Here is a 23834-nt window from a genome sequence, read left to right on the forward strand (position 1 = left end):
CAGGGGAAACAGAGCAGGGCAGCAGGAGGCCCAGAAGTACACAGTGTTTTTATTGAAAAGTCAGGCTTCAGTTGGCTGGGTCCATTCAGCTTGGCTTGGTGGGGGTCCCTGCCCACAGTAGCCTGAGCCAGATCTTCCTGCAGGCACGCTTGGCTAGACACCCTCCCTTGTCCGTCCCCTCCTCTCTGATAGTGACATTTGAACAATAAATATGCAATAAATAGTGCTCCTGGGCCAGCTGCCTTCAGAGCCCACAACAGTCCCTACCAGTCTTCTCCGGTCAGGACAGGCAACCTGGGGTTCTTGCGGGCCGGAAAGTCCCCAAAACTCTCAGGGTCCTACAGGACCTCGGCTCCATCTCCATTGCCAGGCCTGGGCCCGGTCTCCAAGGAGACCTAGCAAAGCTGGGTCCAGGGCAGGGCAGGGCAAAGCAGAGCTGGTGGGTGGGTGCTGGGAGGGAGCTGTTTGTTACCCTGGACACCTCTACTCTAAGCCGCAAATCTGTACTGGGCTCAGGAGTAGATGGTGATGACTTCCCGGCCACCGCCGCGTACCAACAGCACCCGTTCGAGGCCCTCGGTCAGCACTTCCAGGAACTCCATGTCTGTAGGGTATCAGGTCAAGGAGGCAGCACCCAGGGAAACACCAAGGGGGACCCCAGGAGAGGAGCTCTTGGCTTGACCTCATACAATGTCCCCCTCCCCACTGCCCACCTCTCCCTTGCCTCTCCACAAAGGGATACAGTTCTCATCGCCTTCACTGTTCTTGGGTGGGCCCGGCATGTTCAGCAGGACTAGGCGGGCGTCATGGGAGCGTGTGACAATGACTTCATTGAGCTTCACAGCCGTGTGCATGCGTCGCACATTGGATTGGTCCCTGCAGATAATACAGCTGATCGTGGGCCCCGCCCCAGTCCACCCACAGAGCTTGTCTGCCCCATCCAACCTCCACCCCATCCCCCAGTGTGGCCGAGTCCATTTTTGCTGAACTCACGGCTTAATATGCACCAGCTCCCGGAAGTTGTCAGGGGCGTGGCTGGGGTCCCAGGGTTCGGCCTCCATGTACTTGTCTCGAGTCCATGTCATCTGGATCTTGTCAGTCCCAGCTGCAGACTCATCCTCCTCATCTGAGTACAGGCTCTCCAGCCGCAGGGCTGAGTGCCGGTCCTTGACCAGCTGGGCCTGAGGACAATGGGAGGAGTTTGCCTTGGTGCCATGGGAGAGAGGAGCCTGGCTGCCCAGCATGATCAACAGGCCTTAGGGAAATGGGTGGGACTGAGATGAGTCATTCTGACCCCCCCACCCGATGATGTTTCCAAGGGCCTGACCCTGCCGCCCGCCCTGCCCTGCACCAAGACAGCCACTGACCTCTCGCTCCCGCTCAGTCTTAGTCAACCTCATCTGCCGCAGCATCTGGGAGCGCTGCTCCATCATCAGCGTCCGCTCATAGGTGTATGCAGAGATGTCGCTGTTAGGCTGGGGAGAGAGTGAGCCATGAGGACCAGACTACGTGGGGCAGGGTATCCACAGGGTGCCATTGGGCAGGTGGCTCACCATCTCCACCACCTCCACTTCGGCTTCAAGGCGTAGGTGGTACAGGAAGATGGCCAGATCCTTCTTCATTTGGATGCTGTTGTCATCCATCTGGGCCACTGTGAAAATGCGCATGCGGCACTTCCTCCAAACCTGTGGCAACAGCAGGTGATGGTTCAGTCACACCCCACCCTTCCGAGGGCCCAGCTCCCCGCTCCAGGGCCCACCTGCCTGGCCCACCTTGTGCTGGCGCAGCAGGAAGGGTAAGAGCATGAGCATGCCACCGTCATGGACAATCCACCACACATCGATGTGGCCCTCCAGGTAGCGCTCGTGGTTGCTGGGGTAGAAGGCGATGTTCTTGGGCACAAGCAGGGCCAGGTGGGCGGCCGTGGTGCAGCGCACAGTGTCTGGGGAGGAGGGACACTACTGATCATCAGCCCTGACCCCCTGGCCTCTGGCCCCAGTTGACCCCTGGCTCCTGTGGTTGAGCCCAGGCCCTGACCCTTACATACCAATAAAGGTCTTCCAGGCACGTGGGTCCTCGCTCTGTCGCCAGCCGTAGGGCCAGCCCAGCACCACGGAGTTATGCCTCATGCCGCCCAGGCCGCAAGACTGGATGAGGTGGGCCAGCCCTTCACGCACCTTGCTGGCTACCACCACCTGGCAGAAGCCCTTCACCTTCTCAATCTCCATCATGTTCTTGATTGTCTGTGGGGAATATACCAAGGTCAGGAGGCAAGGCATCAATGTCTGCTCTGCTGTGCTCCCTGTGAAGGCTCCTATGGCCCAGAGTTGCTTGGCAGAGGGGACGGGATAGGGGCAGGCTGCCCACCCAGAAGCTAGGTTTTCACAATGGGATAGTCATACCCCCCTCCCCCCACCCCCGCAACTTAACTCCAGGTCTCAAGTGGCAGCAGTGCCGTCCACCTGGCTGTCCAGGATTGGTCCTCTGCCTTACATGTCAGCTGCGGCCCAGACCTCTCTAGTCTGGCTCATTGTCCCCCAAACCCACCCTGCAGCAGGCACCTGTTCAGCAGCCTGGGCCTCGCCATAGCTCTCCAAGAAGCTGCCCTGGATGACAGAACCGACGATGGTCAGGCCCTTGCCAGCCTTAAGCTGGGAGGCGAAAGTGAGGAGCCGTGGGTACTTTACGTGGAGGTCCTCGTCTAGCTTCAGCAGCACCAGCAGCTGAGGCCTGCAGTGGCCAAATGGAGAGGCAGCCTGAGACCAGGGTCAGGGGTTCCCGGAGAGCCTGCCTTTTCCCTTCCCGGCCCACAGGCCCCCACAGGTTTGGGCAGCAGGGATCTGGGGCCCATCAGGCAGGAAGGTGACCCTGGCAACCCAGGACAGGGAACATGAACTAGGGATGGGGAGGCAGCACCACTTGGCCCGCCTACACTCACAGTGTCCCCTGAGAACCTAGAGTGGCCCCAGCCAGGCTGAGTGTGACTCACCGCCAGTTCTTGGTGTGAGGAGGCCCCTCCTCTAGCCGTAACAGCGCATAGCGGGCGGCACTGAGGGACAGGCCTCGGATCCCGTCGCCCCACTCCTTCTCAGCCCTGCAGAGGCCACAAGCTGGTGAGCCCCTGGTCCCACCCACAGGTTGTGTCCGTGTGTATGTGAGACGGAGGGAGGCCAGGCCCCGAGTCACAGCCTCCGGACCCTGGCACCCATGGAGGCTGCAAAGGAGGCCTCAGCTCCCCACAACCCAACAACAGACCACCCCAACTATTCTAAACAGGCGGCAGCCCCTCACTCACCCTTGGTACTCAATGTACTTGTAGATCATGCCCGCGATAAGCATGGCGACCAGGGCATAGTACCACGAGGAGACAAACATAAGGGCCAGGCAGAGGCTCATGCCCAGGAAGGACAGCGCCCTGGGCCAGAGAATGGGGAAAGGGCCAGAATCAGGGAAAGACCAACAAGGCCCCAGGCTAACTCCCCCCGACCCCTCAATCTCTCACCGATAGCAACTGGAGCGCAGGAAACTCCACCTCATCCAGAATGGGGCTCCTGGCTTCCCCGGTAGCTCTTGTGTCAGAGGCCCTGGCTCAGGGGCCCAGCTGGCACTTACCAGTGATAGTACTTGAACCGAGGCCTCCAGTTGGGGGTCCTCAGGAGTGTCTGCACAGCACAGGCCAAGTTCACAAACAGGTAGCACATTAGAAAGAACCTGAAGCACAGGGAGTGGCTGGTACAGAGTGGCCTCCTTGGCAGCCAGGTACCTGGTGTCCCTGCCCTTCCTCAGGCTGGGCCTGGACTAGAACCTAGGACGTCATGGTCCTGTCCTGTGTGGGCTTGGGCAGGTCTTATCAGCCTCACCACACTCACTCTTGTGGCCTGATGCAGATGGGACACTGCGGCAGTGTTCACAGAGCCAGGTCTTAGTGGACAGGCAAGTGTTCACAGGCAGAGGAGAGGAGGGGGCTGGAGGCAGGGGGAGCAGAGAGCACAGAGTTGTGGAAGATGGTGCTGAGGAGGGCTCAGGTCTGGAGATGGCTGAACAATATTCAGGTTGCTGGCTTGGGTGACCAGTTGGATAAGGGGCTGTCATGAATCAGAAGATAAGGGCCACTTTGAATCACTGAATGGGATACCTGAGGGATGATGTGGTGGGTGGGGGACAGGGGAGGCCTGCTGCATGAGCCCTCCAGGGAAGACAGCCTAGAGCAGAGGGGAGGGGTGGGGGTGCCAACCTCCACCCTCAGCTGGAGAGAGAGGAAGGATGGACAAGAAGGCAAGAGGACTTGGCAGAGAGGGCGTGCCAGGGGGCAGGGGCTCCCATGAGGTGGGACCGGTCAGTCCCTTTAGGACTGCCAGGAGGAGCCACATAATAAAGCCTGAGATACATCCTCTGCCTTGGGTAGTAAGGGGCCACCAGCCAAGATGACTGTGGCAAGAAAAGCTTCGGGTGTGTGCTGTGATGTTTGGGCAGCCATGGGCAGAGGTATGATGGGGTAACAAGAGAACACGGACTCCAACAGGCCTGGCTATGGCTTGGGGGGCTGCTTTGGGAGGAAGGGGGACCCTATCCACCCTACAGGCTGAGTGGGGCAGTGAAGGGTGGTTTGGTTGTAACTGAACAAGCAAGAGGAAGCACCAGCAGGGAGTGCCCATCGTGGCACAGTGGAAACGAATCCGACTAGGAACCATGAGGTTTCGGGTTTGATCCCTGGCCTCGCTCAGTGGGTTAAGGATCTGGCACTGCCGTGCGCTGCGGTGTAGGTCCCAGACATGGCTTGGGTCCTGCGTTGCTGTGGCTGTGGTGTAGGCTAGCAGCTGGAGCTCCGATTTTACCCCTAGCTCGGGAACTTCCATATGCTGCAGATGCGGCCCTAAAAAGCAAAACAAATAAATAAAATAAAAATAAAAGCAAACAACTTTGAAAAGAGACGGATGGCGCAGTGGTAGCTTCATCAAGATGCCAGGGACCAGTGCTTGCCCTTATCCTCAGAGGTATGTGGAACCTATTGGTCCCTTTAAAGCTTCTAAATCCAGGCTCGCTCCAGAAGGCAGAAAAAGGCTGAGTTCTGCCAGGCCCACATCTCCCCTTATAGCTTGACACCCACCCTTCCCTGCCCTGGCCCCCAGCTCACATGGATAGAATGGGGGCCACCATGTCCAGGGAAGCGATGAGGATGCCCAGCTCAGCGATGAGTGCCGTCAGGAGCAGTGCCCAGGTGGGTTCGCCATTTGCCTTGCCATGGCCAAAAACCTGCATGCACCAGAGTCAGTGAGGTCAGGAAGGAGTAAGTTCATCCCACCGCCCCCATTCCACACATCAGGCCACAGGTCACAGCCTGGCCTCCATCATCTCCAAGTCCCTCTGGGGCTCAGGTCACACCCATGCTTATCCTGATAGGTACCATAGGTACACAGGCCCCCATTTGTCCAGGCCTCTCTGCTGTGGATGAGCCATAAGCTGTGCGGATTCTAGACCCAAGCAGCTGTGCCCAAAGAGGGGCAGGATAAAACGCGCCAGAACCCCTCCCTCTCTCCCCTGCTCAGTGTGATGGGCCAGGAGCACCCAGCCGCAGCGGAGTGCAGAAAGCTCACCCGGAGGAAGGGGATGATGTTGTCCTTGGCGATGGCCTGCAACAGGCGTGGTGCCCCAGTGAGGCTCTGCAGACCAGCGCCGCAAGTTGAAAAGAAGGAGCCAATAACGATGACCCAGGGCGAAGGCCAGGCTAACGTTCCCACCACCAGGTTCCTGCTGACACCGTCACCATACCTGCAAGGGCCGGGCTCAAGCCATGCTCCGTGCAAGGAGTGCCCCAAACCCTGGGTAGGACCGCCCAGAGTAAGGGATGTCAGGGGTCAGGAAGGACGGCTATAGTGGACAGAGCTCTGGCCCTCCAGCAGAGGCCAGTCCACCAGCCCCAATCCTGAAGTCACCAACCTCCAGAAGCCAAAGTCCCGGTGGGTCCTGACCCACCTGGAAGCACAGACCTCCACTGGCAATGAGCAGCCTGAGGACATGTGTGGGAGCAGGTGTGGGAGGGGCGCCAGTGTCAGGGCAGGCAAAAGCTGGGCCCATCGCCACAGGGAGGGGCCCAGCTCACTCACTTGTCCCGGAGCACTACGCCCTCGATGCAGGCGCCAAAGAGAACCACACTGCTGAAGTCTGCAGCTGTGTCAAGGAGAGCTCGGCCTCTGCTGCCACTGCTGCCCCACTCACTTCCCACGGGGCCCAAGTGCCCCTTACCTGGGCCATAGCTGGCAGACAGCTGGACTGCCTGCAGCCTGCAGCTGAGGGTTTCATGCTGTGTACCCACCCCTAGAGTGTGTGCCAGCAGGTGACTTATTCCCAGGCAAGTGCCTGCTGTCCCCCTCCCCACCTGCCCCAGGCTTGGAAAGGATACACACAAGGGAGGTTGTAATAATGGCAAGAATGGTCCCCACCGGGATGGACTTCTGTGCGTCTCGGAGGTCCCCGGAGCGGTTCGAGCCAGCCATAATGCCTCCAAAAACAACAAGACTCCCTCAGGGGCTCCTTGGGAGTGGGGGCAGGGCAGGGAGGACGGGCAAAAGCGCTCACCTGTTACAGATGGGAAGAAGATGCCGACCAGCACGGTGAAGGAGGTGGCGATGTCGGCCACCACGTACAGGGGCAGGCTCTCCTTCAGGCCGAGGGCATCTGTGGAGGGCAGCCCATGCTTCTCCACAACTTCACCCTTCTCCAGGTAGGCGCTCCACAGGTTTTCTGTGGGGGCAGAGCATCAGCACTGCAGCCCTAACTACTTCCCGGGGAAGTCTACGGCAGCCCAGCCAGAGGCTGCAGATATAAGAGGCTCTGGGGGCTCAAGGGGCTGACTTTAGCCCAGCGGCCATGGTGTCAGCCATAGGGCTGCTCTTGCTAAAAGTCTGACAGGCAAAGGTGGCTGAACCACCATCAGCCCCACCACTGCCTGCCTCCTAGACAGAGGCCCTTTATGGCTCCTGTGAGAACAATCCCAGGCAGGGTCAGAGGCTGGTGGCTGGGGAGACAGGGGCTGCCAGAACTCTCTGGGGGCTGCTGTAGGCCTGGGACACTGGCCAAACAGGCTCCGTTCACCCAAAACCTAGCTGCCAGGAGCCAGGCTCAGAGGACACTGCTGGGCCGGGAAGGCAGCCAGAACTGCCCTCCCCCAGTCCTGAGCTGGCCACACAACGACGGCTCTGTGTTCCTCCATCCTTCCATGTTCATTCCCTGGGGGTCAGGAGCAGGAGGGCAGAAGGGAGGACGCACCCTGGAGCACGCTGGCAGCTGCACCAGGGATGCCAGGGATCTCAGTCACATTGTTGAGCAGAAAGTAGGGGTCACAGGAGTCAGCGGTGAGGTTGGGGCTGTGGCAGAAGAGGCTCCATAGCCGCGTGGTCACTGTCTCATTGTCCACCATGACTGTCTTGGCACAAACGTCAAACTGGTCCCGGGACAAGGTCCTGTTGCCCAGCATACATACTCTGCCGGGTTGGGGGGATGAAAGCATTAGCACCTGCTCAGCTGGAGACCCCAGTCCATTCCCACCCTGCAGTCTCTACAACTCAAGGCATCAAAGGCCATCTCTGTGGGAGGGGGGATGTCAGTGTAACATCTGGATGTATTCCCAGGTTACTTACGGAAACACAGGAGGGTCAAAAATAGACTTGATGCCCCCAGCATATATGGAAAGGATGGAGATGATCACACAGGCCAGGAAGAGCGAAGCAAACTTGTTCACATATTTGACACCAACAAACACCACCAGGGTCATGAAGGTCAGAAAAATGGTGCCATACACCCGCATATTGTTCAAGGTGGCACTCGATGTGTCATGAGTGCCTGTTGGGTAAAAGATGGCAGCTGGCGGGGCAATGTAGGTCTGAAACAACAAGACAGATAAAGGAGGTTCAATCTTCCTATGTAGAGAGTCAATCCTATCATTTTGGGTTTTATTATATTATTTATTTATTTGGGCATGTCTAAGGTATGTGAAAGATCCCAGGCCAGGGATCGAACCCGACCGAGCCACAGCAGCAACCTGAACTCCTGCAGTGACGATAACTCTTTGTCACTGCAGCGGCTGAAGTTGCTCCTTAACCCACTGCCATAAGGGAATTCCTTGCCATAAGGGAATTTCTTTTTAAAAGAGTATCCACAAAAAGCCAGTCACAAAAGACCATATATTATATGAGTCCATTTTTAGGACATATCCAGAATAGGTAAACCTGATTAAATCTTATTGAAGACAGAAAGCAGATTAATGGGTTCCTAGGGCAGGGGGAATGGAGAGTCACCGCTAAAGACTATGAGGATTCTTCTTGGGGTGATGAAAATGTTCTAAAAAAATAGCTAAATAGCCAAAGTGGAACAGTTAGAGGAGCAACAAAATAAATGATAGTACAGGAAAGTGAGCCAAAGAATAAAATACACATGCAGGAGGAGTTCCCTGGTGGCCTAACAGGTTAAGGATCTGCCATGGTCAGTGCCGTGGCATGGCCAAAAAAATAAATAAATAAAATATGCAGAAGTTCATATAAATACATGGTTGAATAGATAAATAAATAAATGAAAAAAGGACAGACTTCCTTACGTAAGAAATCCAAATAACAAATGTAGGAATGTGTGAAATAGAAAAATAAACAAAATATAAAACCCCCAGAAGACCCAGGAGCAGGCTCCATGCTACTGGCAGAGGACCTGGAGGTGGGAACAAGCAGGCAGTTCCTTTAAACATCTCTTATTGTCTGGGCGCCCAGGGTGGGCACTTGTTACCCTGTGCTCCCCACTGTGCCCAACGTCTTCTCCCACCACCAGGGGAGTTCAGTGGGGAGCAGGAAGCTGAGTCAGAGCACACGAGGGGGCACTGACCACCGAACAAGGTGCTGGGCCTGTTCACTCTTATTTAGATCTTTCTCCCTCAGGGAGGCCTCTCACATTATAAGCCCCAGACCCTGACTTGAGGTGAGGGGGGCATGAGCAGCCTGGGCCTATGGGAAAGGGACTGCTTGGACAAGAGCGGAACTGACCAGGGCTTAGCCTGACTCACCAGCAAGATCTCAATGGCCCCTAGGATGTACATGGCTGCTGCAAATGTCGTTCCCAGGTAGAAGCACAGACCCACAGCGCCTCCAAATTCTGGTCCCAGAGAGCGGGAGATCATGAAATAGGAGCCCCCAGCTACAAAAGAGAAGGTACAACAGGTCAAGAGTGGTTCTTCTTCAAAGAGGCCTCCTCCAAGACAAACTCTTACAATTGCCCTAAGGGACAAGGATTGCTTTTCCTGTTTACAGATGAGCAGAAGGGTTAAGAAACTTGCTTAAGGCTGCATGGTTAGTAAGTGACCAGGCAGGGGTTGGACCTGATTTCCATCTGACTCCAACACTCAGCACAGGCCAATAAAATGACTACTCTGCTGGGGCAGCTCTAGGTCGGCAGCAAAGATTAACTGGCCTGTTAAGTCAGTTCCCTGACTGACCTGCAGTTAGGTCAGTCCCCACAGCCTCCTCCTGGCTGGGTGTGTCCAATCTCAGCAGGCATCACCCCTCCCAAGGGCTATGTCCGTTAGTCTGACTCCTCCAGACCAGGACAAGGACTGTATCCTGTTTAGTTTTTTGTTCCCAGAGCTGGCTACTGGACAAGTGTCCACGCCGATCCTCCTGCCCTGAAGCTGTGCTTCCATCAGAGTCTAACACCCCTGGCACAACTATGTGAATCTACACTGGGCCCTGGGGCCAGAGTGGGTACAGAGGATAAGAGTGATCCCATGTTGCTTGTTGAATCTACTTCTAAATAAAACTTCTTTTCTCTAGTGAAAAGTCTAGGAACAGGGATCAAGAAGCTTTAAAAGCACTAACCCCTTTCATGTTGTAATCCCACTTCTAGGACCCTCTCCTAAGGGAGGCATGAACACAGATTGGTATCCAAGGCTGTTTACCACAAGAATGTTTACCAAAGTAAAAATATAGAACCTAAGAGTAGAATAATCTCATAAATTAGGTAATATCAATCCTGTTTTAAAAAATCAAGTAAAATTCTAGAATTCTCTTTTGGCACAGTGGGTTAAGGATTAGGCATTGTCACTGCTGTAGCTTGGGTTGCTGCTGTGAAGTGAGTTCAGTCCCTGGCCTGGGAATGTCCATACGCTGTGGGCACAGACAAAAATAAAATAAAAAATCAAGTGAACTGTTTTAGTATTTGGGAAACACACACACAGGGGAAAACAATACGTCTCAAGAACTTGACAAGACCATGTACCAAAAGGCTAAAAGTTATGAACACAGGATGGTGGGATTAGGGGTACTTCCAATTTTCTTTTCTGCATTTTTCTGCACTTTCAAATCCTCTTATGGTAAACATATACTGCCTTTACCCCCTATAATTTTATACTAATACTAATAAAACTGTAATTTGAAAAAAAGAAAAAGTATTCAAACATGGAGCCAACTTGAATAGCCAAATAGCCAAAGTGGAACCGTTCAAGCAATAAAATAAATGATAGTACTAGATTATGAATGAAAGAATAAAATAAATATCCAGGAGTCCATACTGATATAAATACAAGGTTGAATGAATAAATAAATGGGGTCTCTGAAAACCAAGTCCAATCTTATCACCTGGGTCGAAACCTTCTGAACTGTCTACCATGTAATCGAGTGTGGTCCAGAGTCCTTGGCTTGGGCCCTGTTGCCTATGGCACGTGGAGGCTCCCAGGCCAGGGATAACCCACACCACAGCAGCGACCTGCACCATATCATCGACCCGAACCACAGCAGTGACAATGCCAGATCTTTAACTTTCTGTGCCATGAGAGAACTCCCCCAGTCCCTCTTTAAAAAATTACTTTTATATTAAAAAACAAACAAACAAAACAACAGCAATCTCAAACTCCGTTAAGCAAAGATGCTCCTAAGTGCTGGGACTGTCATGGAGTCAAGAACTAAACACTGTCTGAGGGGGGTGATGAGGGTTCCTGGGGATAACAAGATGGATGCTGGGCCCATCCCCACCTCAGGCCTGAGTGGTGCTCACTCACCTGGAACCACCCCGTTGGTGGCGATGGCGCTCATGGAGATGGCTGTCAGCAAGGTCTGTGGGAAGGAGAGCAGAGATGAACAGCTCAGCTGGGCCAGCGCTGTGGGGTGGCCACAGCCCTGTCCCAGCTGGGATACTCACACAGCAGCAGCAGATGAGCACAATGAGGAGGGCCTGCAGCACCCCAGCCGTGCCCACCATCCAGGTCAGCCGCAGGAAGAGGATGACCCCAAAGATATTCTGCAGGCAGGGCAGGTACACCCCCATGAGGGTGCCCATGCTGGGCGCCTATAGAGCGAGTGAGAAGGGGAGTGGGGAGACACAGAGCATCAGAGGGGCCCAGAGGCCCCATGGAAGGTTGGCCCCCAGTCACTCAGCAGTCCCCTACCCCCAGGGCCTTCTACCAGAGAACAGGATGGAGAGGGACATCCCAGGTGTAGTCCTGGGGAGCATGGGGTGGGGATGTGACAGGATATCTGTGTTGACTTTTTTTTTTTCCAGCCACACCAGCGACATGTGGAAGTTCCTGGGCTGGGGACTGAACCTGCACCACAGCAGCAACCAGAGCCAATGTAATGACAATGCTGGATTCTTAACTCATTCTGCCACAACTGAACTCCCTGTGCTGACTTTGATACATGAAGAAACAGCTCAGGACTGGGAAGGTACAAAACCTAATTCTTTTTTTTTTTTTTTTTTTTGCTTTTTAGGACTGCATCTGCATCATATGGAGGTTCCCAGGCTAGGGGTCCAATCAGCCACACCACAGCCACAGCAACGCACCCTCCCCTTCCTCTCTTTTGTTAAACTTCTGGAAAGTAAGGTCTGTCTTATCCTCACCTTCTCATGCAGCAGCCCTGCATCGCCCAAACCAGAGTCCAAGAAGTTGTTCCTGATCCTCCCTCTCTCCAAGCCCCTACTCCAGTCCAGCAGACACTGAGTCCTGTCTAATCTGCCTCTCAAGCTGCCCTCAGATCCACCTGCCTTCCCTCAGCCTTGGTCCCTTGAACCTGGGCGTTACACCAGGGCACCTAGGTGGTGCCTTCTTGTGTCTGTCAATCTTTCCACACCCCAGCCCACTCTACTGCCAGAGCAGGTCTCTGCCTTGGCTTGAGCCACCAGGCATGCCCCATTACCTTTGTCAGCCTCAGCCCCTGACAGCATCAGTCCCTCAAAGCTTCTGAACCAGGGCATGTGCTGGGCTCTGCCTCGACGGGTGACTCCTGCTGCACTCCTGGCAAATTTCTCTTCAGTTAAACCTTCAGGAGACTTAACTGTTGACTTCACCAGATTGCCTTAGGTGGAGTTGGTACTTCCTCCTGCACCTCCTTAGCACCTGATATACCCTCCATCATAGTGATCATGAACAGGTCATGGTAACTGTTCACTCAAATGGCTCATGACCATACTGGGGGAGACTTGGCTTGTTCACTCTTCTATCATCAGTGGGCCCTACAGGTACTCAAAAGGTGCTCCTAAGCCCAGTGAGAGGTGCCTCAAAAGGCCTCTGGGATAACCTGAAGGGAAAATCCTGCAGAGAGAACAGGGGCTCAGGCTGGAGGGCAGGTAAGGAAGGTCTAACGGGAGTATCCAGGTAGGATTTTTCAACTACCTAAGGCAGGGTAGGGGCTAAACAGGAGGCCAGGGCAGAAGCTAAAGCAGAGTCAGGGCTAGTGCCTTCTTGAAGAACTGAGCCTTACCTGAGTGCAGCCCAGAGAGTGCCTCCGCCAGAGCCCCAGCAAAGCCTGCTACCCTGGAGCTGGGGATAAAGAACTATGTGGCCACAGGAACTCTTCTCAAGGGTCCAGGCACCTGGCACAGGATCTGTGTGTAGCATAAGGACCCCAAAAGGGCCTGGAAGGGCCCAAGTAAAAACAATTGGTCCCTCAAACTGTCCTGCACAGTGTAGGTGACAGATATACCTCATCTGGACTCTATCTGAGCCCTTCTCAGAGGCCCTGGACCACCCACTCAATAGTAGCAGCTCCCAGCCCCCCATCAGAGCTGAGTCACTCTGGGAAAAGGACTGTGTGGGAAAGGGCAGGGCCGGAAATGCTTCTGCATCTCTAAATAACCTCTGGCAGCCTCAGAAGGTCACCAGGCCACAGCCAGAGCGGCTGCCATGGAGAAGCTGCCCTGGGTCTTGGCATGGTCCGGTTGGAGGCCTGCCCTTCTGGCTTCAAGCTTCCTTTTCTGAGGCGCCTGCTCAGACCTGCCTGGGTGAGGGCCACAGTTTGGTGGCCCCAGCCCCCTAGCTTTCTACTGACTTGTTATGGACTTGACCCGTTTCCTCTTCCTCCATGGAAAAGCCACTGGAGCTGGGACACTCAGTCATCCTCTCGCATCTTTAACCTAGGGCCAGGTCAGCTGGGCAGGTAAGATAAGGCCGGACCCCAGCATCCTCACAGGTTCCTCATGAGGTCAAGGAACCATGGCCCTTCGCCAACCCAGAATTTCTTCTGACACCTTGTTGAGAGGTACACTAGTTTTTCTTAGGGAATTTTTTACTCTCAGACACCAGCTTCCTCGACTTGGCCTGAAGGGACAAAGGAGGAGGCTCTTACCCAAGGATCCTACCACCCACTGCAGGCAATACTCTCAGAGGTTGAGGATCCCACCTCCCCCTGACTTGCAGAGCTAAACTGGAATAGCCAGAGATAGGGTTCTTTGCTAATCTGCAGTCCAGAAAATACCAGCAAAATCACAGCCAGCAGGAATTCCTGTTGTGGTACAGCGGATATGATCAGACTAGAAACCATGAGGTTGCAAGTTCGATCCCTGGCCTTGCTCAGTGGGTTAAGGATCCAACATTGCTGTGAGCTGTGGCGTAGGTCGAAGACACGGCTTGGATCCAGCGTTGCTGTGGCTGTGGTGTAGGTGGGCGACTACAGCTCCTATTAGACCCCTAGCCTGGGAACTTTCATATGCCGTGAGTGCGGACCTAAAAAGCAAAAAAAAAAAAAAAAACAAAAACAAAAACAAAAAAAACCCACAGCCAGCAGGATAGCGTAGGGGGTCATGTCTGTGTGACCTCAAGATTTCAGCTGCCCTCTAAGTGTGCACCAGTTGGCTTCCCAGAAGGGCAGCGTGAAAGATGCACCTCAGCCTGGTCTACCCTCTCTTTGGCCCATCTCAGTAAGGCCCAAATCTCATGGGCAGATCTGAGGTTGGAGACTCAGCTTGTTCCAACCAAGAGCTCCTCCTGCCTTTGCTGATCTCAAGCAAGATTACTACAGCTAGGGCAGACTCAAGTTCCTTCTTCTTTTTTTTTTTTTTGTCTTTTGTCTGTTGTTGTTGTTGTTGCTATTTCTTGGGCCGCTCTCACGGCATATGGAGATTCCCAGACTAGGGGTTGAATCAGAGCTGTAGCCACCGGCCTATGCCAGAGCCACAGCAACTCGGGATCCGAGCCGAGTCTGCAACCTACACCACAGCTCACGGAAACGCCGGATCGTTAACCCACTGAGCAAGGGCAGGGACCGAACCCGCAACCTCATGGTTCCTAGTCGGATTCATTAACCACTGCGCCACGACGGGAACTCCTCAAGTTCCTTCTAAACAACAGCTGCTTCCCAAACTTCAGGGAGTCAGCAGATGTGGAGGGAAAGCTCTTTGCCTCCAAAGTGAAAATATAGCGGAAAAAAACCCCAGCCTTCAGTTAAACATAGCCCCGTCTCACAAGGGAGCTGAGTGAAGTCATCCTAAAAGCAGAGGATGGCTGGAGGGCCAGAGGCCTGGAGAGCAACCGGTACTGGACCAGTAGAGGGATAGGGAAGCCCCAGGAGGCAGTCGTATGCTCCTATCACCCCCAGCCCTGGTGCTCAAGGAACCCAGGGGCTGTTGGAGGGGTCTTCCATCAGAGCCAACACAGTGAGGGGCAGAAGGGTTTATTAGTCAGTTTCTCTAGGTCACATTGTCCCAAGGAATAACCAAGTTTCTGATTCCAAAGGCTCTCCATCCATCCTGATGGGATGCCATCGACATGGCATTCTATAGTCCTAATGTTATGCATTGATCTTGTCTAGCTGAGTCACCTTAGCAACTTAACACCCTGACACTCATTTTCCTCATCAGTAAAATGAAGATGATAATATCACCTGCCTCACAGCTTTGGTGTGAAGATGACATGTAAGAACACAGTGCTGGGAATTCCCGCTGAGGCTCAGCGGTAACAGACCTGACTAGGATCCATGAGGATGAGGGTTCGATCCCTGGCCTTGATCAATGGGTTAAGAATCCAGCATTGCCATGAGCTGGGGTGGTTGCAGATTCGGCTCAGATCCTGCATTGCTGTGGCTGTGGTTTAGGCCAGCAGCTGCAGCTCTGATTTGACCCGTAGCCTGGGAACTTCCATATACCTCGGGTGTGACTCTTAAAAAAAAAAAAAGACCAGTGCTTGGCATGCTTAGCATGATGCCTCACACACAGAGAGGGTTAAGTAAATGCAGCTGTTGCTTTCTTTCACTGTTATTTCTGAAGGACTCACTGGTCCTATGCCCTGAGGGGCTCCTCCTTGGCCTATCCCTTGAAGCCTCCTTGAGTCCAAAGGACTCAGTACCCATCCTCCATGCTCACCACACACGGCCCCTCCTTCCCCCAGGATGCTGACAACCACATGGGGAAACTTTCAACTCCACAGTGTTGAATCCATCTTCTCAGGAGTGGCCTCTCTCCTGCAGCTCACCTTGGCTGCTCTCCGGCGGGTGCCCTCCCCACTCTCAGCCTCCTCATGTTCCTTGGCACCCTGTGTGAGGTTGGTGTAGCTGACGAGCTTGCCCAGAAGAGATGATACCTTTGGGCGGATGTCCAGCTCTTCCTGTAAACAGAGCCACGGGGCAATCTGGCAATGGGCACAGCTGGCACCAGGCTACCTGTGTGTAGCCAGCAGGCTGGCCTCTGGCCCCTTGCCAAACCCTGAGGCAGGCCTGGGCTCTTGCCTGGGGAAGCCCAAGGCAGCCAACTGGTCAGGTGTGGGTGGCACACCCCAGCACGTGCACTCAAAGGCTCAGCCCGGCGGCTGCTTCCTTCTGCCCCACCTTGGCTACAGTCACTACCAGCCCATTTGCGAAAACTACCTGCCTTGGGGAAGAGGGTGGGGCAGGGTACAGCTAGCAGACAGGGGAATGTTACACTTCATCCAGCCTGTTCTACCTGGCCACCTCCCAGCTGTCAGTGGGCCTCTGGGACTTACATCTTCCTGAACTCTCACACACAAAAAGCCACTCTTAGTCACCCCAGGGAACCAAGGAAATCAAGAGAGGGATGTCTGGGACAAGTGAAGTCTCTCATTTGCCCAAATCCAGATCTTCCTGGATCGTCTTCCCCACCAGGCCCCAGGTGTCCTGAGTAATCTACCTCAATCTCCAAGGTTGGATTCTGGTCCCTTAGTGCATCTGCAGGTGGGGCCTGGTCAAGAGGCCTCCCAGGGCTCAAGCTCCCCCACCAAGTCTAAGCTTTCCTTGCTCCAGTGGCTTCCCTAGCATTGGGCCTTTGTCTTCCTCTCGCCCACATTTAGTCTTTCCCTGTCTGTCAGCTCCCTTCTGACTCTACAGAAAAGGAGAAACTGGTTAGGGTGAGAAGTGAAGATGCAGGTCTTTGGGGTATATAGAAATTGAGGAGCCTCTGAGATGTCCATGCAACATACAAATGTGCTGGTCATAATTTAGAGGCCCGAACCATGACTTCAATCCAGATCTAACCTCTGAGCTTGAGTCTGAAAATGATAAAGTTCAGATTCAAAGGCACAAAATTGGGAGTGTTTGCAGAGAGATGTCCGCTGAGATTGCATATGTGGCAAAAGGGGGCAGATCCAGTAAGAAGGACCAGGCTCGGCGAAGTTGATGGGGTCAGAGATGGAGGAGTCAACCAGAAAGGAAAGGAAGAAAGAGTTCACAGGAGAGGGAAGAGCCATGGATGGTGAGAAGTCCTAGAAGTGACAGAGACAAAGGAAATCCTGAGGTAAGAAATCCTGAGAGGTGGTCACCTTGCTGAGGGGCTGCATGGGAGTCAAGAGTGAACACTCCTGGAGGTAGTAATGGGGCGGGGTTGTCAATGGCTTCTGGGAAAGCAGTTTCAGTTCAAAAGACCGCAGGAACTGCAGCCTGGCTGCCAAACGGACGAGACAGACAAGGGCAGACTGGAGGAGGAGCCGAGACAAAAGGAGGCACAACAACCAGCCTGCCTGCTTAGCTAAGGCTTGGGTCCTGACAGGTCCCTGCCCGCCCACCTGCCTACCACATCTGTGGCCCAGAATGGCTCCTCAATTACCTCAAACAGTGCCAAGTTCCTGTCACAGTAGTCATTTCCTCTGGAAGCCTCCATGGGACAAAGGAAAGGGCTGCTCTCTTTCTGGTTGCCATGTCCTGTGGAGAGAGGAACAGAATCCCAATTAGGGGCCACCTCCTGAGCCTCCATCCTGCACTCCTCCCTGGCAGGCCTGCTGTTGTCTCTGTGGAGCACTATGCCAGCCAGTTTTACCAGGCAGGGTCTCAGTTTCCCATCATCACCTCCCAGCCCCCTGTAAAGGGCCAGAATTGGCAGAGTGGCCACAGGTGAAACTCATTTAGTAGAGGACACAGGTGTGAGGGACCCAGAGGCACTAGCTCAGGACGCGTTAACACCAAGGGGCGGAGTCTGCTGGATGAGGGGCGTGGCCCAGTCAGAACCAGCTGTCAGAACCCATACCCCACCCCAGCCACTCCAATTTTCCAGGCCCTTCTGGAATACCCAGTGTGCTGGGTGCGAAAGGCTCAGTATCCTCAGTGTCCCCCCGGGTACTGCCCTCCAGATAGATGAAGCCACACAGGGCACCTTCTGCCGCCATGGCCAGCCGGCCACCTGCTAGCTACCCCACCATGCACTGCGCAGGGGCGTCCTGGAGGGCCGCCCAAGGCATTCTGGGAGGGGCAAGCAGGAGACTGGAGGGCAGAAGCCGCTGCGCACAGAGCGGTCTAGGGTCTGGGAGAGCCTGGCAGAAGCCTGACTAGGTGAGTGTGGGACTGAGCAGGGACTGCTGGCAGGGTCTGCTTGTTGACCTTCCTGTTCTCAAATCCCTGTCACTTGCCCCAAATTAGGTGCTTCCACCAACAGAGTTCCCTCCCACCCCCCGGCCCCGCAGTGCCTCAGCGCCAAAAAAACCTCACAGAAAGGAGCCAGATGCACTTTTTCTTTTCTTTTTTGTTTTTTTTTTGCCTTTTCTAGGGCCGCTCCCACGGCATATGTAGGTTCCCAGGCTAGGGGGCCAATCAGAGCTGTAGCCGCTGGCCTACGCCACAGCCACAGCAATGTGGGATCCAAGCCGCGTCTGCAGTCTACACCACAGCTCACTGCAACGCCAGATTGTTAACCCACTGAGCAAGGCGAACCCGCAACCTCATGGTTCCTAGTTGGATTCGTTAACCACTGCGCCATGACGGGAACTCTGCACTTTTTCTTTTAAAAACCTGCCTGTTTTTTTTTTTTTTAATCCTCTTAGGGCCCCACTCGGGGCATATGGAGGTTCCCAGGCTGGGGGTCAAATCAGAGCTGTAGCCTCTGGCCTACACCACAGCCACAGCAATGCAGGTTCCTGAACCCACTGAGCCAGGCTAGGGATGGAACATGTCTCCTCATGGATGCTAGTCAGATTCGTTTCCGCCCAGCCACGGCAGGAACTCCAAAGCCTGCCTCAACTCTTAAAGCTTGGCTGCTTTTTCTAGCCACCCAGCATTCATGCTCTTCCTTGTTTTCCAAATTGTGTCCCTTGTGAGTCTCAGTGGGTGACATTCCCAGCCTTCCATCAAGCAGGTAAAGACATCAAGTACTCCTTTTCTAGTTGCTAAGGGGAAAAACCCCTTCAGACAGTCTGGCAGCTGCAGTGGCAGTGGCTAGAGGGCTCAATGCAAGCGGGAAGCTGACATCTTGGTGTTGGATGGCAGTGACTGCGGCAGCAGTGTGGGCCTGGTGTCCAAAGATGGAGGTGGCAACAGTAAAGTCTCTTTACTGATCCAGACTTGTGGCGTGTTCCAGCCATGCCTGGTTTTGTGAGAGCCAGCCTTTTCTGGTTAAATAGTCTTGTTTGCAGCTAAGAATACGGAATGATATACTCTCCTCCATCTGATACATCCTCTTGCTGTCACTATGAGACTTAACTCACTTTCTCTGAGCCAACAATCACTCAGCAGGTGCTGCACTGTGGATTCTTTACTGCCCAAAGAGACTGACAGGTAAAGCATGCTGATGACAATTGCGAGGGCAAATCAGCTATTCCTTCCCACAGCACATAAAAGTGGTGCATCACCTTATCTAGAAACCTAGACTAGCCCAATAAGCCAAGTGGCTCAGTCCTAGGAACTACGTGTCTGTGTGTAGGTAAATGCCAGTGGCACAATGGGCAAAAGTAGTAGGAGGTCAAGCAAGCATACAGAACCATGTTAAAGCCTCATGGGGTCATGTAGCTCCTCAGACACCCTGTGACATTTGCTGTGCCCTTGATGCTTGTTCAGGATCAGGAGCCAAAAGAAAAATCTGAAAATCCACTAACACTGCCCATTACACTTAATGGCCCATCAGTGTGAAGCCTCTGAAAAGTACCCTAGGATTTCTGCGACCAAAAAGAAAACAAAAAACAAAAAAACATATCTTCCCTGAATAAGTCAGAGGCTTCATTTTGTCAAAAAAAAAAAAGGGCAACTATAAGAGCTCATCTTATTGCCTTTTCTGCCTTGGCAGCCAGGAGTCTCCAAGCTAAATTTATTTCTTAGGTGCGGTCACCATTTGCCTAATCTGAGTCCCTGCCACTTTCCTCCGCATGGGTTTGACCTTTCTGACAGTAGTAGTTCTTTGGGGAGGTTTTTTTGTTGGATATGTTTTCTGATCCTTTTGTGGAAGCAGGCTGAAAGTAAGTTATAAATTATCTAAACTCCTGCACTGCAGCCTGCCCCATTGTTGTTGCCTCACCTCTCTCAGAGGAGCGCACTAGCAGCCAGGAAACAGAGCTGAGCACACAGCGCTTCCCCCCAAATGCCCTTGGATAGTCCTCCAAGACCCAGGTCACTTCAGCCATGACTGCAAGGTAGCTCAGAGCCATTCCAAGGCTTACCTCTAGTCTTCACAGAACATACCAGCAGATACAATTTACTCCCTTTTAGTAACAAGGAAAGCTCAGAGAGATTCAGAGACAAGATCACCCAGTGAGAAGGCCACCCCGGGGTCCCAGGATCCACCAGAGCCAGGTGGGAGCTGACTGTAGGTTCCCTATTCCTATTTTGGACCCCCATCCATCCCAGAAGGCACCTCAGGGAAAAGTACAAGCCTTTAACTAGAGAACAGTGTCTAGGGTTTGCAATTTGGCCAGGGTGTGCATAACCAAGGCTCTTGGGGCTCAGTGGCCAGCGGCCTAGCTTGGATTCCTGACCCTCCCTCTGTGTGAGGACCACTTGCTTACCCTCTCTGTGCTGCCTTGGTTTCCTTTTCCACAAAATAGAGCTAATAACCCGCACTCTTCCAACTGCCCAGTTGCATCCAAAAAGGGAGTCTGGTGCCAGATACTCTGCAGGGATTCCTTGGCGTTCTCCAAAGCATCGTTTAAGTACAGCTCCCATAGGATTGTGGGAACTGGGCAAGGGGGGTGGGGTGGTCTAAGCAGTGCCAGGATATCTGTACTGCCCTCAGCTATTCCAAAAATTCCAGGGCAGGTCTAGGCATGCCTGCCAGGCCAAGCTGCTCAGATACCACCTGAGACCCCTGGTGAATCAGAGCATGAAGCTGGGCCTGGGGGTTGCCTGTGAGATACACATGTATGTGTGCTTGCCAGCAGCTGTGAATACACCAGCTACAGGTAGGAATCCAGGTAACATTCCTGATCCCTGTGCTTTCAGGTATCTGCCAAGGATCCCCCTCTAGAACCTCTTCACCCCCTCCCCACAGGCCATAGTAGGCTGAGTGAATAGGCCCATCTACACCCCTGGAGCAGTGGTATGGGCCTTGAGAAACTCATGTACCAGACTGGTGGGCCCCCCATGGGAAAGACCTGTGTGTCACTGCTTTTGTGCCCCTGACCCTTGCTGTCCCCACTGAGAAGGATCATAATCACTCACCAGGGTGCAGAGTGTCCCCCATACTGCAGACGCAGTCAAGGTCTGGCTGAAAAGGAGTAAGGATGGGGGAGGTAGTGGGAGGAGCTGGCCTAGCCTGGCCTGGACCTAGCGGGACTTAGCCAATGTGGTCCAGGTCCCTGTAGTCACCCTGTGAGAGGCCAAGGCGGGGCCAGAGCTCTGCCTACCTACTGGTCCAAGCTGATCTTAGGGATGCAGCCCAGCCCAGCCTCTGGGAAGAGAGAGCCTTTAGAGGCTAACAGAGGAGCAAGTATGGAGGCTGGCTTCTGCTCTGATGGCTGGACCAAGGCTAGGGGCAGGTGACAGCATGAGGTAGGGGTTGAGATGTGTGTACCCACATAGCTGTCAGACTTGTAAAATCTCCACGATGTCCAGCAGCCCGTGCCACTGCCCTGTGCCATCTCCACACATGGCCATTAGGTTACCAACATATAGCCATCACCCGCATCAAGCATGGATCACCTCAGTCAGGTCACCATCACACACCAATGAGAGACAGGTCAGGATCACATCAGCACATATATGCCACCAACACACATGTTCCCTGCATACCTCCATCATAATCAGTCAGACGTAAGCATTTGTTATCAGTCACAACACTCTCCTCATCACCAAAAACCTTGCAGGAAATGGCCCAGGAAGCGAATGTGCTATCTTGACCCAACCTTCACTCTGTGGTACCCCACAGCTATTAACACTTGCATAGGCACAATCACACATGCATACGCTGCTATACACACAGACACTTTCTCAGCAATGTTCACACTCCAGTGGCGGGGCCTAGCAAGGCCAGCCCCTAGGGGCCTCCTGAGGGAGGAGAAAGAGGCAAGGGGAGAGGCAGGAACCTAGGAGAAGGGAGGAGAGTTTTACCTTCAGGCCCAGTTCTAAAATCTAGGTTAAGAGGGCTCTGGAATCTCCCACTGGACTTGAATCCCCTGGAGCAAGTCATATAACCACTCCCTGCCTCAGTTCCCTCCTTCCTAATGTGAGGAACAGAACCTATACCATAGGAGAAATTGGGAGAATTAAACAAGTTATTTCACATCAAGTGTTTGGACAAGTCTGCTCCCATTGGGAGTGCGCCACAGATTCCTACTGTACCTACAGATGTAAGCTGGGATGAACAGAAGTGCTGCTGGCCAGCAGTTACTTACAGACCTGCTCAGGCAGGCTCACCCTTCTCTCCCGGGCCCTAGTGCTGGGAGGCACAGAGAGGGAAGGGGCGAGGGGAAGGAGAAGAGGGTAGTCTCCGGGAAACAGATGCTGAAGCACCAAAGTGTAGGCGAGAGAAGAGGCCAGGGGCAGTTCACAGGAGGTGAGGGGCCTGGGGCCTGGGCTGCCGCCGTTGCTCCTAGCCCGAGAGGGCCAGAGACGGAGGTTTGGCGCTCTTCGCGTCCCAGGCGGCCCGGTTGGCCTGGCCTCCGTCGGCCACGTCTGCAGCCCCCGCCTGTGACCCGCAAGGGAGGAGCTGGGGCGGGGAGGGCGGCCCGATCGCGGGCGCCGGGGACCAGGAAAATCGGGGCTGCACACACTGACTGAACGAAGGCTGGGGGGCGGCGGCGCAAAGTAAGAAAAGTTGGGCCCGCATCGACGTGTGTACATCCGGCGTCTGTATGTGAGCGGTCCGCGGGTTGCCGGTTCCCTTGCCCCCGCCCAGGACCCCTCTTGGCGTGCCCTCACCGTCCGAGTCCTCCCGATCGGCGCGCTCCCCGTAGTCCACCCAGCTGAGACCCTCGAGGTTGTCATAGTCGCCGCGGCGCGGCCCGTCCACCGGCACCACGGTGAAGTGAGGCATCGCGCGCGCTCGGCCACGCCGCACCCGCCGCCTGCCGGGCCGTCCCCGCCACCCCGGGCTGGTGCGCCCCGCCCGCTTGCATTCCACCCCGCTGCGCTCACTTCCTCCGCCCGCCCCCCGGGCCGCCCCTCGGGGGCGGGGAGCAGGCCGGCTCCTCCCTGAGCGCCCCCGCTGCCCACCTCCCTGCCGGCCCCCACCGGAGTGAAGCCCCCGGGGGCGGCGGGAGTACGACTCACCGCTCCACTCCCTGGGGAGGCCCGATTCCTGTGTGACCTTGGGCTGCGAGCAGCCCTCTCTGAGCCTCAGCTGTGGTACTAGTAAAATGGAGAAATACGCTTCCACCTCTTGGGGCTGACTTAGGGCTCGGTGAGACGGTATGTTGGGTGCCCTGGCTCTGTGCTCTAAACCCAGTGAGTGCTCAGTGACATTTCTGTTATTCAGGGAGGAAGAAGGGTAGGCAGAACGGCAGAGGTCATAACGGCCCTGCGCAGGGCCTCCTGCCATTGCTGAGTACCCCCTCCCCGTTTTGTCATCTGTCTCCCACCTCTCCTCTGCGTCCCTGGAAATCAGCCCCCTTCTCGTCCCTTCCCTACACCTTCCAGTGTCTCCCTGTTGGAGACTGCTAGGGATTCCTGCCCCTTCACTAGAGGCTTGGTAGGAAGGACGCCCATCCCCCTGGCCAGACCTTGTTTGCCTCTTTGGACATTGCCTTGGATTCTTTAGTCAAGTTCTCTAAGTTTCTTTTTTACTATCTCACCTCCTGGGACTTCATTCCTCTACCCAAGCTCTTTGCTTCTTGGCTCTTAACTTTTTTTCACTTTCTACTCCATTGCTTCAGATATGTTATCTCATTGGCTTTACTTTAACATCTTTATCTTTCTAGGCCATTCTTTCAGCTATTTGTTTCTCTGTCA

The 23834-nt window shown here is 54.4% G+C and overlaps 1 protein-coding gene across 1 annotated transcript; it reads right to left on the reverse strand.

Moving 5' to 3' along the window:
• Positions 1-28: 28 nt before the first annotated feature.
• On the reverse strand, positions 29-22979 carry SLC12A4 (solute carrier family 12 member 4). The gene is made up of 24 exons (XM_047788707.1): positions 22806-22979; positions 17299-17393; positions 15716-15847; positions 11173-11319; positions 11033-11087; positions 9047-9177; positions 7638-7879; positions 7267-7481; positions 6577-6741; positions 6401-6499; positions 6105-6162; positions 5595-5769; positions 5135-5253; positions 3613-3711; positions 3296-3415; positions 2990-3094; positions 2562-2730; positions 2048-2243; positions 1773-1942; positions 1554-1685; positions 1368-1475; positions 994-1181; positions 743-876; positions 29-604 (listed from the first exon to the last, which is right to left on the reverse strand). Exons 1-24 carry the CDS (start codon positions 22918-22920, stop codon positions 513-515), a joined length of 3261 nt encoding a protein of 1086 aa, XP_047644663.1. The 5' UTR covers positions 22921-22979; the 3' UTR covers positions 29-512.
• Between the last annotated feature and the right edge of the window lie 855 nt (positions 22980-23834).

Source organism: Phacochoerus africanus, chromosome 8, assembly GCF_016906955.1.
Source record: "Phacochoerus africanus isolate WHEZ1 chromosome 8, ROS_Pafr_v1, whole genome shotgun sequence".
In the NCBI taxonomy this organism is placed as follows: Eukaryota; Metazoa; Chordata; class Mammalia; order Artiodactyla; family Suidae; genus Phacochoerus; species Phacochoerus africanus.

What these genes read in the sequence shown, in the direction of transcription:
- SLC12A4 (XM_047788707.1), bottom strand. Translation starts at nt 22,920, where the DNA reads ATGCCTCACTTCACCGTGGTGCCGGTGGACGGGCCGCGCCGCGGCGAC. An exon ending in TTTGACCCTCCTGTGTTTCC is followed by an intron (nt 7,482 to 7,637) that starts GTAAGTAACCTG and finishes CCAACCCGGCAG; the next exon opens with AGTATGTATGCTGGGCAACA. An exon ending in GAGCTGGTGCATATTAAGCC is followed by an intron (nt 877 to 993) that starts GTGAGTTCAGCA and finishes TATTATCTGCAG; the next exon opens with GGACCAATCCAATGTGCGAC.